Source organism: Ictidomys tridecemlineatus, chromosome 4 (genome assembly GCF_052094955.1).
Source record: "Ictidomys tridecemlineatus isolate mIctTri1 chromosome 4, mIctTri1.hap1, whole genome shotgun sequence".
Taxonomy (NCBI): Eukaryota; Metazoa; Chordata; class Mammalia; order Rodentia; family Sciuridae; genus Ictidomys; species Ictidomys tridecemlineatus.
Window position 1 is genome coordinate 204,437,410 of NC_135480.1, and position 14,950 is coordinate 204,452,359.

General features: G+C 47.9%; 2 protein-coding genes and 1 long non-coding RNA gene across 11 annotated transcripts in view; 2 read left to right on the forward strand and 1 right to left on the reverse strand.

The window, feature by feature from the left end:
* Nucleotides 1-111: 111 nt before the first annotated feature.
* Nucleotides 112-6,473, forward strand: LOC144377395 (uncharacterized). The gene is made up of 4 exons (XR_013438372.1): nt 112-1,596; nt 1,733-1,811; nt 2,347-3,295; nt 6,355-6,473. It is a non-coding gene; the product is annotated as an uncharacterized LOC144377395 (long non-coding RNA).
* On the reverse strand, nt 2,871-9,160 carry C4H9orf78 (chromosome 4 C9orf78 homolog). The gene is made up of 9 exons (XM_005321073.5): nt 8,997-9,160; nt 8,582-8,641; nt 7,445-7,496; nt 7,034-7,104; nt 6,396-6,473; nt 4,541-4,738; nt 3,739-3,875; nt 3,539-3,637; nt 2,871-3,169 (listed from the first exon to the last, which is right to left on the reverse strand). The coding sequence occupies exons 1-9, from the start codon at nt 9,077-9,079 to the stop codon at nt 3,078-3,080; spliced, it is 870 nt and encodes a 289-aa protein (XP_005321130.2). The 5' UTR covers nt 9,080-9,160; the 3' UTR covers nt 2,871-3,077.
* Nucleotides 9,161-9,226: 66 nt separating this feature from the next.
* The window catches only part of Usp20 (ubiquitin specific peptidase 20), a 39,667-nt gene continuing 33,943 nt past the window's right edge, over nt 9,227-14,950 (forward strand). For 5 of the 9 annotated variants that reach the window (XM_078048448.1, XM_078048445.1, XM_078048456.1 and 2 more), the window contains exon 1: nt 9,299-9,463. The gene's annotated coding sequence lies outside the window, so the exon portion shown is untranslated. Of the gene's footprint in view, nt 9,464-14,950 lie in introns of all 9 variants that reach the window. The other 4 variants (XM_078048453.1, XM_078048455.1, XM_078048457.1 and 1 more) reach the window with 4 other exon arrangements.

The following is a 14,950-nucleotide window of genomic DNA, read 5'->3' on the forward strand; positions in this document are numbered from 1 at the left end:
GACCCGCCAGCCGCACGCTTCCGCTTCCGCCCCGCGGTGGCCGCCCTCTTTGTTTGGGGCAGTCCCGCCCCTGGCGCGTGAGACCGCCATATTTATTAGGGGCAGCCCCCGACATCGCACCTCCTCTTCTGAAATGTTTTTTGTAGACATCAGCTGATAGTTACGTGGGTTTTTTTTTTGTTTGTTTGTTTTGTTTTTAAGAACAGTTTTAGGTTTACAGAAAAATTGAGAAGGTCAGAGGGTTCCCACATACCATCCCCCTAGTTTCCATTATTAATTTTTTTAAAAGTTGTGGTGTTAAGAATCGAACCCAGGGCCTCGCACATGCTAGGCAAGCGCTCTTCCATTAAGCTACGACCCCAGCCCATCCATTATTAAAACCTTTTTTTTTTTTTTTGAGAGAGAGAGAGGGGTTTTTTTATCTTTATTTTTCAGTTCTCGGCGGACACAACATCTTTGTTGGTATGTGGTGCTGAGGATCGAACCCGGGCCCCACGCATGCCAGGCGAGCGCGCTACCGCTTGAGCCACATCCCCAGCCCAAAATCTTATATTATTAAAATCCTGTATGCTACATTTGTTACAATTAATGAACCACTCCATAGATTAACTAAAGTCTGTAGTTTATTCACATTCCCTTACTTTTGTTTATTTATTTATTTTTTAATTTCTTTTTTTTTTTTTTTAAAGAGAGAGTGAGAAAGGAGAGAGAGAGAGAGAGAGAGAGAGAATTCTTTTTTTTAAATATTTATTTATTTTTTAGTTATCGGCGGACACAACATCTTTGTTGGTATGTGGTGCTGAGGATCGAACCCGGGCCGCATGCATGCTAGGCGAGCAAGCTACCGCTTGAGCCACATCCCCAGCCCTTAATTTCTTAATATCTTATTTTTTTTAGTTTTCGGCGGACACAGCATCTTCGTTTGTATGTGGTGCTGAGGATCGAACCTGGGCTGCACGCATGCCAGGCGAGCGGGCTACCGCTTGAGCCACATCCCCAGCCCCTCAGACTCTTCTTAATTGTGACTTCTACAGATTTTTTTTTTTTTTTTTTTTTTTTTTTTTTAAGATCTTGCCCTGATAGTTTTGAGAAGTACTGGTCTGGCCTGAATTTTTTGTTTGTTTGTTTTGTTGTAGTGGTGATAAGGATGAAATCCAGGTCCTCATGTATTCAAAAAAAAGAGGCACATGTGGTTCCTGCCTCTGTGACCTTGCATGCTACTAGAGCTGGGTATTCTCCACTTTATAGATGAGAAAACAGATTTAGAGGGAAAGGGATTTGTCCAAGGACACAATTAACCAGGAGCAGGGCTCAGATCTGACCTCGAGCCAAATTTCTGTAGCCACAGCACCTACCCTACATCAGCTCAGGAGTCAACAGACTGCTCCTTCCTTGTTGTGGTGCCTGTGTCAATGCCTCAGGGAAAATAGCAGCAAGTTTGGGAAGGTACTTGACAGGCTGGGGCATGTCCATGTCTTTTGAATTAAAGGAGAAAAATCTATCTTAGTAATTCAGTTTTACATTTGAGTTACTCCACCCCAGGCTTTGAAAACATTATCTGATGTTAATGTAAAGAAATATAATACAAACAATAAGGTGAGTTTCATTTTCAATTCCATCACTGTTTTAAGTGATAAGAAATGCAGTTTTTCTTTTTTAGTGGTATTAGTGATACAACCTAGGAGCACACCACTGAACTATATCTCTACCCCATTTTATTTTTTTGAAACAGTGTCTATGTGGGAGACCAACCTTACACATGACTGAGTCACACTCCCCGGCTGGGTGCTGAGGTGCTCAGTCACAGAAATGTGAGTTTTCCCCACCCTTCTTGGGTTCGAGGGTCAGTGTCTCCTGCATGGGTATGTCTTGCTACAGCCCCATGGGTGAAGCTATGCTCACTGTTCCTTTGTAATATAACCCCTTGCCCTGTTTAAGATAGAATCTTCCATGGAAGTGCCTTGTGTGTGTCCCCTTCTCTTACTGTGCCCTTGGGTGTGGCCTACCCAGGTGTCAGTCAACCTGCTGACAGTGGACATCATGAAGATACTCAGCCCCCTGAAGGTCTAAGTTGCCCAGGCTGCTCTCAAACCTGCAATCCTCCTGCCTCAGCCTCCATAGTAGCTGGAATTATAGATGTGCACCACTGTCTCAGCTTGATTGTTTTCTTTTTTTTTTTCTTCATTTAGAGAGAGGGTCTCACTAAGTTGGTTAGTGCCGTGCTAAGTTGCTGAGGCTGGCTTTGAACTTGTGATGGATCCTCCTGCCTCAGTCTCCCAAGTCAGGTGTGTGCAACTGCACCCAAATCAATTTTTCTTTTTTTTAAAAATTTTTTTTATTTTTTAGTTTTAGGTGGACACACTATCTTTATTTTATTTTTACGTGGTGCAGAGAATCGAACCCAGTGTCTCACGCATATTAGGTGAGTGCGCTACCACTTGAGCCACATCCCCAGCCCCTCAGTTTTTCTTTTTTAATGAAGAGAAACAGGTAACTTTGTATAAGTCAGAAATACTAATATCTCTGATCCCATCCCATGTTTTCTGCTGTCTGCTGGACCTACTCTAAGCAAAAAAGGATGCAGACTCAAACCCTATTCCAAATGCACAAAAGCAGAAGACCTGATCATGTGTGCTCTTGGAAGCACAGTATGAAGGATGTCATCCCACCGCGAGCAACACACGGCTGTGCCCTCCGACTCAGAACAGCACTAAGAGAAGTCGGGGTTGGGCTGGGGGCTCAGCAGTAGCACACTTGCCTAGATGTGTGAGGCACTGGGTTTGATTCTCAGCACCGCATATAAATAAATGAAATAAAGGTCTGTCAACAACTAAAAAATATATTTTTTTTAAAAAAAGAGAAAGTCAACATATTTACAAACAAGATTTAATGAAGCTCATAGGAACAGTTTGCCCCCAAATAGGAAAACTACCCAGTTTTGTTTCAAAAAGTCACAAATTCAGTGCTTGAAAGCCAGCAGGAAGCAGCGCCACCAAGCCTGCCCAGCAGGGACAGCCCAGGCCTTCTGCAGCAGGGCGGGTGAGGCCGCGTGTGCTAGCCACCCCCTCCACGACGCCTCAGTACCGCCTGTTCATCTTCTTGAACTTCTCATAGTGGTAGTCATCAGTGGCCTTCTCATTAGCAGGACGTTTGCGGTTAGGAGGGGACCCTGAGGAGAAGAGGAGACAGTCTGCCACACTGGAACCCACCACGAGACCCTGCTGCTCACAGGCCAGGGCCACACCGTCTGGTTCCCTGTGGCTAGGCCAGTGCATACAGCATGGGAGGGCCTGCGGTGAGTATGTTTTATTTTTGCTGTCTGAACTTTCCCAGCTTGTCTCTCCTGTACTTGGTCATAGAGTGAATCCTTAGAATAGCCCCAAGAGGTGAGTTCTGTTACCATCCCCATCGTATAAATGAAGATGCTGAGGCTTGGAAAGGGATGGGCCAGAGCATGGATGAGAACCAGGATGCCCTCCCCCGCCTGCCCTGGCCTGCACACAGGCCTCCTGGGAACCGGGGCCTCAGCTGTACTCACGCTCAGGCTCTGGCTTCTCCGTGTCACCCACTCGCAATGGCCGGGCTTTGGGCTCCTCTTTGTTTCTCCGGATGGGAGCATTGAGCTCCTCATGATAAACTGGACCACAAGAGAGCAGAGTACACGTCAGACAGACTGCGGGGCTCCTGGGCACCTAGCCCAACGTGGGGGACGGCAGGGCTGCTTGCCAGAGCGCTTACATCGGTTGTGTTGCACGTAATTCACAGCCATGTTCGTGGGCACAAAGGATGTCTCACTATCTTTCTTCTTGTTCTGCTGCTCTGCCAGCAGGCGAGCCTTGGCATCCTCCGTGGAAATGATATTTTTTATTTTTGCACTATGGGGAGAGAGGAATCAGAGCCCATGTTAGACCACAGCCCCTCTGGTATGCAGGTGGAATTCACTGGCGAGGCTGGCAGCCCACCCCTGTGTGGGGAAATGGTCTGTCCTAGGCAGGACTCTCTACAGTTCACCAAGCGCCTTTACAGTCACGTTCTTGTGGACCATTTGTAGTCATGGGAGATCAGGAGCTGTTCCTCTCTTCTGATCAACAGGAAATCAAGCCTGTAGTTCAAAGCCAGCAAGGCCAGGAAAGAGGTGAGAACCCAAGGTCTCCTGTGCACTCTCCCCAGTGAGGGTGTGGGTCATTGTATTTCTTTTGTGATACTCCCCCTCTAAGCAGGTATTTTGTAGTTAAAGTGAAAGGAGGATCATCGGGGAGCCTGGGGGAGCCTTTAACAGCTCCCGCTGGAGAACCCAGCGTAAAAGCCCAAGCTGGGAGCAGGAGGCGAGGAAGCACTTGTGCTCTCAGCAGTCAGGCCCTCAGGTCTCTCTGACCACCCCGACCCAAGCCTCCAGAAAACTCCTGCAACAGCCTTCCAGAGAGAATGGAATTTATGCTTGTGGGTTTCCAAGGAAAAAATGGTCCCCATGACTTTTAACTGGCAAACAGCTCTCCTGAGTGCCCAGGGCAGGGAGAGACAAGAAGGGTCTAACACGCACTCGATGCCCAGGTCCACCTCGGGGATGCCACTCAGCATCTGGTTGGAAAGCATCTCCTCAGTCTTCTTTGCAGAGGAGACACGGATGTTTTCAGGAAGTTCATATAGACAGTCCTCTGCGTTCTTTGGCTTGATTTTCTGTTCCTCGTGTTCCACAATCCCTTTCCTCTTCTTTAGCTCTGTCTCAATGTACTTCATCCTGAAAAGAGAAACCCACAGGCATCAGAGAGGGCAAGAGCTCGTGTTGGACATCTTCTAAATTAGGAGTCCCCAACACTGGCCCACAGATCCATGATGGTCCACGAGGAAATACTCTTCAGTTCCTGGAGAACTGAGAAAAAAAATAACTTGTGATTTTTCAAGTTAGAAATTTCAATTTAAACTGGGCACAGTGGTGCACACCTGTAATCCCAGTGGCTTGGGAGGCTAAAGCAGGAGGATTGAGAGTTCAAAGCCAGCCTCAGCAACAGTGAGGTGCTTAACAACTCAGTGAGAGCCTGTCTCTAATAAAACACAAAATAGGACTGGGATGGGGCTCAGTGGCCAAGTGCCCCTGAGTTCAATTCCTGGTACCCCCCCCAAAAAAAGAAAATTTCAACTTAAAGTACCAACCTATATCATGTCTTACCAATCTACTGATGTTAAGCTTCTTTGAAGACAAAAAGCACAATATTCTGTATATGGTTAGGCAAAAAACATGACATGGTATGTATGATATACAAACTAAAATTAATGCCAACTGTTGATCCTGAAAGAAAGAGCAGTGAGGCAGAGACTCCAAGTCACCATTCAGTATGGCCAGCTTGTATGATATAAGAATGAAACAAGGACACAACAGAAAGTACAATATGTAGTTATTTTTGTTTTTTACTACACTGAGGAGTGAATCCAGGGGAATTCTACCATTGAGCTACAGCCTCAGTCACACCTTAAATTTTTTTTTTTAATTTTGAGACAGAATCCCACTAAGTTGCCCAGTCTGGTCTTGAACTGGACATCCTCCAGCCTCAGCCTATTGCTGGGATTAGAGGTGGTATTTGTTTTTAAAAGGATTTAGCAAAAGAATATGGGTAAGTTCATGCTTATTCCTGTAATATTTTGGGGAAATATCACTAGTCAAGGAATCTAAAATCCCAAGAACCACCCTTTAAAGAACTTTTAAAACGTTTTCTACCTTCCTTCTTTTTTATTTCTTTTTTTAAAAAATATATTTAGGGCTGGGGATGTGGCTTAAGCGGTAGCGCGCTTGCTTGGCATGCGTGCGGCCCGGGTTCGATCCTCAGTACCACATACAAACAAAGATGTTGTGTCCACCTATAACTAAAATAAATAAATAAATAAACATATTAAAATTCTCTCTTAAAAAAAATAAAATAAAAATATATTTAGTTGTAGATGGACATAATACCTTTATTTTATTTTTATGCGGTGCTGAGGATGGAACCCAGTACCTTCCACGTGTAAGGCAAGTGCTCTACCATTGAGCTACAACCCCAGCCCCCTTCCTTTCTTTCTTTCTACCAGGATTGAACCCAGAGGCACTTAACCACTGACCCACGTTCCCAGCCCTTTTTGCTTTTTTTTTTTTTTTTTTTTGAGATAAGTTGAGGCTGGCCACAAACTTAGGATCCTCCCTCCTCAGTCTCCCAAGTCTCTAGGATTACAGGCGCATGCCACCATGCCCAGCTTTTTAAGAGGTTTTCAAAGTTCTGAAGCCTGAGAGGCAGGGAGAGAGAGGTCAACTTTGGTGTCTTCTAGAGAACTCTAGAAATGTCAAATGTGACTAAGTATCATCTTAGACTTGTCTGACTTCAGCCCAGCTCCAGGTGCTCACAGCCAAACAGACTGGCACCTACATGTCTGCATCTTCATCCCTCCGGTTGGTTTCTGCAGAAAATGATGTCCCCAGATGAAGGTCCTCCTCTTCACTGATCCTGAAAGAGCAGTGAGGCAAAGACTCCAAGTCACCATTCAGTGTGGCCAGCTTGTATGATATAAGAATGAAACAAGGACACAATAGAAAGCACAATATTCTGTTTATGGCTGGGCAAAAAACATGACATGGTATGTATGATATACAAACTAAAATTAATGCCAACTATCTGTTGGCTTCTGGTGATAACTCTGGGAAATTTATTTTTTAAGCTTTGTAATATTTGAGTATATTATTTTTAGAATGGTTTCGTGTTTGAAAGGTAATGAACAAAGCACTTTTACAAAGGGAGTCTACCTACTTGGCTCTGAGCTAAGTTTTAAAGTTTTATTTCTTTTGAGTTGGGGGCAGGGGTTGGTGGGGACCAAACCTAGGGCCTGAGCATGCTAGGCAAGTGCCCTTCTTTTGTTTTTAAATAACATGCCCTTTGAAAAGCACAAAGGATACTTCTAGATGTTTCATGAAAAGTACCACTGCAGACCACCCTCCAACCCATCTCTGAAGGTGCTTGGCCTGAGGCAGAGGGTGGCATGAATCTGCATCTGTCTACCCTCTACTTACTTATCTTTCCCCCTTTCCTTCAGTTTCTTCATGTCCACCATACCACCTGTCTTCATCTGAAAGGGATCATCCTGCAGAGAGCAAGCACAGTTAGAGGGAGCACCACAGCAACAGCATGGCGACCACCATCATCATCATTATTTTTTTTTTCTAAAACACCAGGGATTGAACCCAGGGGTGCTTAATCACAGAGCTACATCCCTAAGCCTTTTTATTTTTTGAATAAAGGTCTTGCTAAGTTGCTTAGAGCCTCACTAAGTTGCTGAGGCTGACCCCAAACTTGTGATCCTCCTGCCTCATCCTCCAAGTGGCTGGGATTACAGGCGTGCATCACCATGTCCAGCAGTCATCACTGATTTTAAGAACAGTCCTCTACAAAAGAGAAGCCACTGAGAGGACCTCATAACTTACCACTAGTGTGGTCTCTTCTTGTACCTTCTCTCCCACCAGCAGGGCAGCAGCACTGTGCAAAACAAAAGAAATCACAATTCAGCAATAAAGAGGAACAGTCAGAAATTTGTAGGATGCAATATAAGTATAAAGGGCAAGATCCGAGGGATAGACAAGAAAGCCAGGTGCAAAGTCCCACAATTAAATTAAAATGAAATGGCTTACTGTGGATGCTGAGGGCGAGGGGGAAGTAGTACACTTTCCTATAAAACCATTCATCATGTCTTGGCCTGAAAATCTCATTTCTAAGATTTTGTCATCAAGGAAAGTGCAGTAAAAAAAGACAAATGCAAGAGAATAGCTGCTTCAGCCATCTTCAATGGTGAAAATTTATAAATGACCTACATAGATTTGTTAATAAATTACAGCGCATAGTTCTGTTGGAATATTATATAGCCATTTTCTGAAAAGTATTCCACAATATGAGTGAATGCCCACAATGTTGTAATGAGTTGAAAAAAGCAAGAGAAAAAGTATGTATATCACATTGCTGAAAATCTTCACAAAAGAGAAAGAGGAAACAGACTGGAAAGAACCTTAAATGTTAACCTTAGTTACTTCTGGATCTGCAAATTATGAGTGCAGAGAGCAAGCATAAACATTATTTATCTATCTTTTGGTGCTGGGGATTGAAGCCAAGTGTTTTTAATCTATAAGCAACATCCCCAATTCTTTATATTTTTTGAGATAGAGCCTCCCTAAGCTGCTGAGGGTTTAACCAAGTTGCTGAGACTGACTTTGAGCTTGTGATCCTCCTGTCTCAACCTCCCCAGTCACTGGAAGGTACTCTTTATTTGGACTATATTTTTCCAAATTTCCTAAACTCTTAATAATCAATGTGTATTTCACAAAATTAATCGGGTGAATTAAAGTGCAAGTTCATGACCTGTTTCTGTACCTCTGGAGCGTTCCCAGAGACCACTGTTCTCTGGACATGTGGTTAAGCGTCTACAAGCAACATTGGTCCCCTCTCCAAGCAGCAGAAGGTGTACGATGTGTTAATAAGAGCCATTTCTGAAATGTCTGGATGACAACCCAGGCAGTGGCGTGTCTGTCTTTACCACCGGCCAAGCACCCGGCTGTCCCCGTGGTACCCACCTCACCCCATTAGGCCTTTTTCTCAAGTTCTGCACTTCTCGGGTCTCTTCCAGTTTTAGCCTGGGGAAAAAAAAAAAAAGCAATGCCCAAGCTGAGAGATCCTCCGTGGAACCCAGAGCCAACAGGCTGCTTGGAGGGCACCCTGACTCCAAGCAGAGCCGCCCGCACAGTGGTCAAGAGGGTGACCCTGCGCCTCGGACCCCTGGGAGTCAGATCCAGGCATATCCCGGGGCACCACCCCCATCTGTGCGGCCTGGGGCGACGGCCTCATACCCAGGAGACTCAATTTCTTTGTCCAGAAGGAACAACAGCCCCAGCTCACAGTTAACTCAGTCTAGGAAGCGCCCGGTCAGCGGTCAGTCTCCCGTGCCAGTTGCTCTTTTCTAGGTCGGTGGAAGCCCCGCCCCAAACGCACCGAACCTCCTCTGAATCCTGCTCATCTTCCTCCGACTCAGAGTCGGCCCGGCGCCGGCGAAACATCTTCCCGGTGACCGGCATGGTGGAACCGGCCCCGGGTCCGGCAGCCGCGCCGCCGCGCCAAGTTCCGGGCCGCTTCCGGCGCGCGGCGTTGCTGTCAGAGCGCCGATCACGCCCCCTGGACGCCCCGCCCCGGGGCCCGCCCCCAACGTGGCGTAGTCCTCTTCCGATTGGGCGGCCGAGGTGGGGGAGGCGGGGCGAGTTCTGCCAGGCCCCACAGCCTGGAGCGGCGCTGCTGAGGGCGCGCTTGACTGACAGGCGGCGGCGGCGCGGTGGCGACGGCAGGTGAGTTCCGGGCCGCCGCCGGCTGCTTCGGGGGCTGGGCCTCTCCGAGCAGGGAAGACCCCCAGTCCCTCTCTGGGCCGTGGGGCCTGGCGCTGCTAGATGCGCGGAACGCCCAGCCAGGTGAGCGGAGCCCGGGATGCCCTGGTCGCCGCCGCCCCTCTCCCCGCCTCTGGCCGGCGCCTGGGGGGCCTCTCGGGCGCCGCGCATCTAGCCCCCGAGGACCCGTGGCTTCCTCCAGACGGGGGCCGCCCTTGTCTCTGGCTTCTGCTGAGGCCTGACCCAGCGCTGAAAGCGTGCGCGTGGCGTCCTGAGGCGCTGACTTTTATTTCCTCCGGCTTTGGGCCCTGACGTGCATTTTTTCCCCTTTAGGGACAAAAGATGACCACTCTCCCACGGTGGTGAATTTCAGTCGCAGCGCCCACTGCCTGGGTAGTAATGGCCTGAGGCCGCCTCTCCCCGAGAGATGCCTCGCCTCGGCTGACAGCCACTCGGAGGGTTGGAGACCAGGGCGCTCTTCCTCGGGCGCTTGCTGGCCTCCTTCCTCCCTGACACAGGCCTTGTCTTCCTCCTGCCAGGAGGACAGTCGCTCTGCCCTCCACACCTTCCACCCCGCAGATGCTGTGAGGATAAAGTTTATGTGAAAACGGGTGTCAGCAAATGCTTAGGAAATAGAAAAATGCACAAAATGCAAAAAAAAAAAAAATGCTCATGGGACTTTAGGAACCCCTTAGTAATAGTTTTTCTCCTCTCCTCTCTATTCTCCTTTGAAAGAAGACCCGATTGTTAGTGCTTACTGGGGCAGGTACTGGCGAAGCCTTACCTACTTGATTTCTCCCAGCAGTCCTGGGAAGCAGGTTCAGTTGTTTTCCACTTCATGAACGAGGGTGCACAGCCTGAAGGTGGAGCAGGGGTCAGTGCAGGTGTCGATCTGCTCCAGGGGTTGTGCAGTACCTGGCACAGTTGGCTTCTGTGGGTATCTACGGCTGCAGCTGCTGCGGCTCCCATTGGCTGTGGGAGGGGCTGATGGAGCCTCTTTTTTTCTGGAAGATCATTCTAAAGCAGGGCAACATTTCTGGAATTCCTTCCTTTTCTCTGGATCAGTCTTTTCTGAGATTGTTGTTCTCTTTCTTGAACTGGGACAAATAAGATTCAGGGCTTCTTGAAACAGCCTTTTGGCTTCATTCGAAAGCCATACATCAAAAGTCTTAAGTCTTGCCCTCTGCATTCTGGTTCATCCAAACCCAGATGTACATGGCACTCACTGGACACCGTGTCCTTGTCAACAGGAGAGGCTCCTTGGGAATTGCTGCAGGAAGCCAGGAACTCAGGGTCTTCATCTCTCACACTTTTAGAGGTGGCTCTGTTTGCCTGCTTAGTCCCCCTCCCATCTGGGGGTACTGGATACCATTTAGAAGCTGGGGTGTGGCTCAGTAGAAGAGCACTTGCCTAGTATGCATGAGGCCCTGGGTTCCAACCCCAGCACCACAAAAGAGTAATGCCCCAAAGTGGCAGTTGTCAGTCTGACAGTGGGTTGGACTGAGGGACTGCAGTCCCTCTGTCTTGTCAGGCTGGTTTGAGGAATGAGACTGCTTCTCAGAAGGGGCCTCCAGGAAATTTAGATTCTCTTATGTTTTAATTTTATTTGGGAGTTTAGTTGTTCAAAAAGCCTGGGTTTTCATTGGTTCACTAGCTTTTTGTAGCAATAGATGAAATCGTGACATGGTTCAGGGAACATGATGTCTGGATGGATTGGGATCCAGTAGAGTGATACAGTTCATAGCTCAGCCATAGTAGGTATTTAATAAATGCTTGTTGGACCAATTTATTTATTCAGGAGATATTTACTGTGGAGCATGCCTATGAACTCCAGCTACTTGGGAGGCTGAGGCAAAAGAATTACAAATTCAAGGCCAGTTCAGCAACTTAGCTCCTGTTTTAAAAAAAAAAAAAAAAAAGGACAGGGCCATAGCTCAGTGGTAGAGCACCCATGGGTTCAATTCCCAGTTTGAAGGGAAAAAAAATAAAGAAAAGGGGATATTTACTGAGCATTTACTACGTGAGTCAGACACTGCTTGAAATACATCAGTGAGCAAAAGAGACATAAGATCCCAATTGTAGTGGAATTTTTTATTCTGATAACTTAGTAAATAAAGTATGTAAGTGTGTTAGGTAATAAATACTTTGGAAAAGAGAAAAAAATGGAAAACTGCAAAGAAATCAGCCGTGGAGGGGACCAAGTGGAAGATTTAAATTATTGTAATCTGGTTCATGCTGTAGTTGGCAATGTGCCAGGATGCAGTGAACTGAACTACAGGCCCCAGGTTCAAGTCCCACTTCAGCCGGCTTGTGAGTCTTGAGGAGCCTTCCCTGCTGGGAGTCTGCTTCCTCCTTGGAGAACCTGCTTTGCCATATACTAGCTCTGTGACCTCTGGCATGAGCCTCTGACCTTCAGCTGTTTTGTGGCTTTAGGTTTTTTTTTTAATTTAATTTTTTAGTTGTAGATGGACACAATACCTTTGTTTTTTATTTCTTTATTTTTATGTGGTGCTGAGAATTGAACCCAGTGCCTCACACATGCTAGGCAAGCTCTCTACCATTGAGCCACATCTCCAGCACCAGCTTAAGGCTTATGTTCTAAGCTCAGGTTGTATAATGGCAGTGGAAGAATCAAGCCTTTCTTAGTTTTTCAAGTTGGCAGGATAATACACTAAACCAAACACAGCTGGTTCACATTAGCATGAAAAGAGGGCACTTGGAGAAAATTTGAAAGTTGACAACAGATGCTTAAAGACAGAATTGTGACAGTTCTCTTTGCTGTGAACAGAAATGAATTTGTATGTAGAAATTTCAGGGAAGCCAATTTTCATTTATTGTTAGGACTGAAACAACCAGAGTCACCTTCTGGGAAAAGGGTGATTTTATTGTCAATGACTGGGCTCCAAGCGAGTTTGGACAGCCAGCCAACAGGGATTTTATGGAATACAGTCCCATCCTAAGAGGAAGATGCAGGCCAAGCTTGGTGGCTCATGTCTGTCATTCAAGCTACTCTGGAGGCTGAGGCAGGAGGATCACAAATTCAAAGCCAATCTGGGCAATTTAGTGAGACCCTGTCTCAATTTTTTAAAAAAATATAAATAAAATAAAAAAAGAGTTGAGGATGTAGCTTAGAGGTGGAGTGCCCCTTGGCCAATCTCCAGTGGGGGGTGGGGGCGGGAGAGATATAGCCGGGCAGCACACCCGGCGGTAGAACGCCTGCCTTGCCTATGTTAGGCCCAAAGGATGATGAATGCTTCCTCAATCCCTTTAAATCTCGAGATGGCTTGGCAGAAGCAGGGTGCAGATCTCACCACCTGAATAAAGAGAATCTCATTTCAAATCCCAGAAGTCAAGATCTTCCTGGCTCTTCGTTTCCATTGCCCCTAATTGGGAGTGTAGCTTAGTTACCTCTAGGGTTTGTAGGTCTGAATTTCTGAGTTTCTGCTCACACTAGTGCACCTACCCCAGTGCTGGAGGCTTCCTGTGAGCTGGGCCTGTAGTTTCCCCTAGCCAGACAACCCCCAGGGACTACCAGCCTGGCATAGCCCCAAACCTGTGTCAATTAGTGACTCTCCTGGAACCCATGTCGGGCTTTGAGCTGTGCAAAGATACAGTCCTAGACTTGTGGACACTGAGCTGAGCGAAGATGCACTTTGTGACCATGACTCTGGAGAGGCCCCGGGAGACTGTGCTTGGAGCGTAAGTGTTTGGACCTGGGAGGTGGAGACCCCCCTTGCCAGGCTGGCCAGGCCTTTAGGACACGGTGGAGTGGTAGTTCAGAGCATGGGCTTCAGGTCACTTTGCCCCGAGTTTGGACCCTGGCTCTGCGGCTCAGTGGCTGAGTGACCTCAGCGGGTTTCCTCGGCCTCTCTCAGCCTGGTGCCTCACCTTGAGTGATGGAGATGGATTCAGCTTGCCTCATTGCTGCCCCCAGCACGGTGGTGAGGGTCCGCTGAGGACACTGTGGGAGAACTCTGGGCCTGGAGCTGTTGGAGTCAGACCCGGTACTGGGTCCCTGCAGGGCAGGGGCGAGGAGGGTCAGGCTGGGCAGAGCAGGAGGCCTGAAGACGTGGGGAGTGGGGTTGGTCGGTGCAGGAGGAGCCGGGGTTCTGCCTCAGAGTCAGGGTGGAAGACTCTTCAGAAGGAAAGACAGTGTTTGGGGCTGGGAAGGAGAGGCGGGCAGGAGGGAGGGAAATGGCGCAGGTCCTGAGGGGCCAAGGCTTCATGGAGAGTTGTGCGGAGGGGGCAGGTGCTGGGACAGGGCTGTGACTGGCCAATGTGGGGACCAGGCTAGGAGGACTGCAGGGGTATCCCCACAGGGCCATCTTCCCCGCTCTGAGGGACTAGCTCCTCCCTGGTTGGCCTCTGGGAAAACGATGGGTCCTCCCTAGGTGGCCGCTGACGCCCCGCCCAGCCCTGCCCTGGTGGGAGGGGGAAGCGCCTCCCTTTCATCTTGAGGGTCTCAACCAGAGCCCAGAGTGGTGGGCTCTTGCCAGAGGAACCAGCCCTGCTCGTCCCCCTTACTCTCCTGCCCCAAGAGATGGGGGATAGTGGGTACCAGGGCAAGGTGCAGCCCTACCAGCTGCCCAGGGGCCCAGCGGCTCTGAAGGGGCCTGTACACAAATCCGGTTCTTTCAGCAGCGTGGCTGGCCTCCCCTTTAGCCTTTTTAAGTGCCTGCTGTGTGCACCCATTTATTGGCACCAAGGCACAGGAGGGAGGGCAGTGAAGGCGGCAGCTGCTGGCTCCCAGCCATCACTTCTTTCTGTGTGATCTGGGCAAGTGAATTGTTCTTCCTCTCTGAGCTGTGCCTCAGCCCCCTCCTGAGAGGATGGTGTTGGGGGAGGTATGATCCTCAGTGAGTTGCTGCCCCCCTCCCATGAGACTCGGCCCTGCTCCCACCTCAGTGAGAGGAAGGGAATCTTTTAGACTTTCTTTCTTCCTCTCATTACAGTACTGGGAATTGAACCTAGGATGTTCTGCCACATCCCCAGCCCTTTCCAGTTTTTATTCTGAGGCAGGGCCTCACTAGGTTGCTGAGTCTGGCCTGAAACTTCCAATCCTCCTGCCTCAGCCTCCTGAATTACTGCGATTACAGGGCAGTGCTGGCATGCTGGGCTTTTACAAATCTTTACATTTTGAAAAAACAGCAAGCTTACAGAAAGGTTATAGAAATAATATGTTGAACCCCCATCTCCCCTTTACCTAGATTCACTGACTATTAAATGTTTTAGCCTTATTTAGTATAACCATGTATTTACAGACTTATTGTCATAATTATTATTGCTGATTCACATAAGAGTAAGCTGCAGACATCAGGATGCTTCACCCTTCAATTCTTCAGGGAATCATCTGAGCATAAAGGTATTCTCTATAACCAGAGAATGATTTTCATCCTCAGCCACTTTTATTATTTTAATTTAATTTTTTTTTTTGGTACCAGGGATTGAACCCAAGTCACTTAACCACTGAGCCACATCCCTTAGCCCTTATTTTTTGAGGGGGCCAGGTATTGGGGCTTGAACTCAGGGGCATTTGACCACTGAGACACATCCCCAGCCCTATTTTATTTA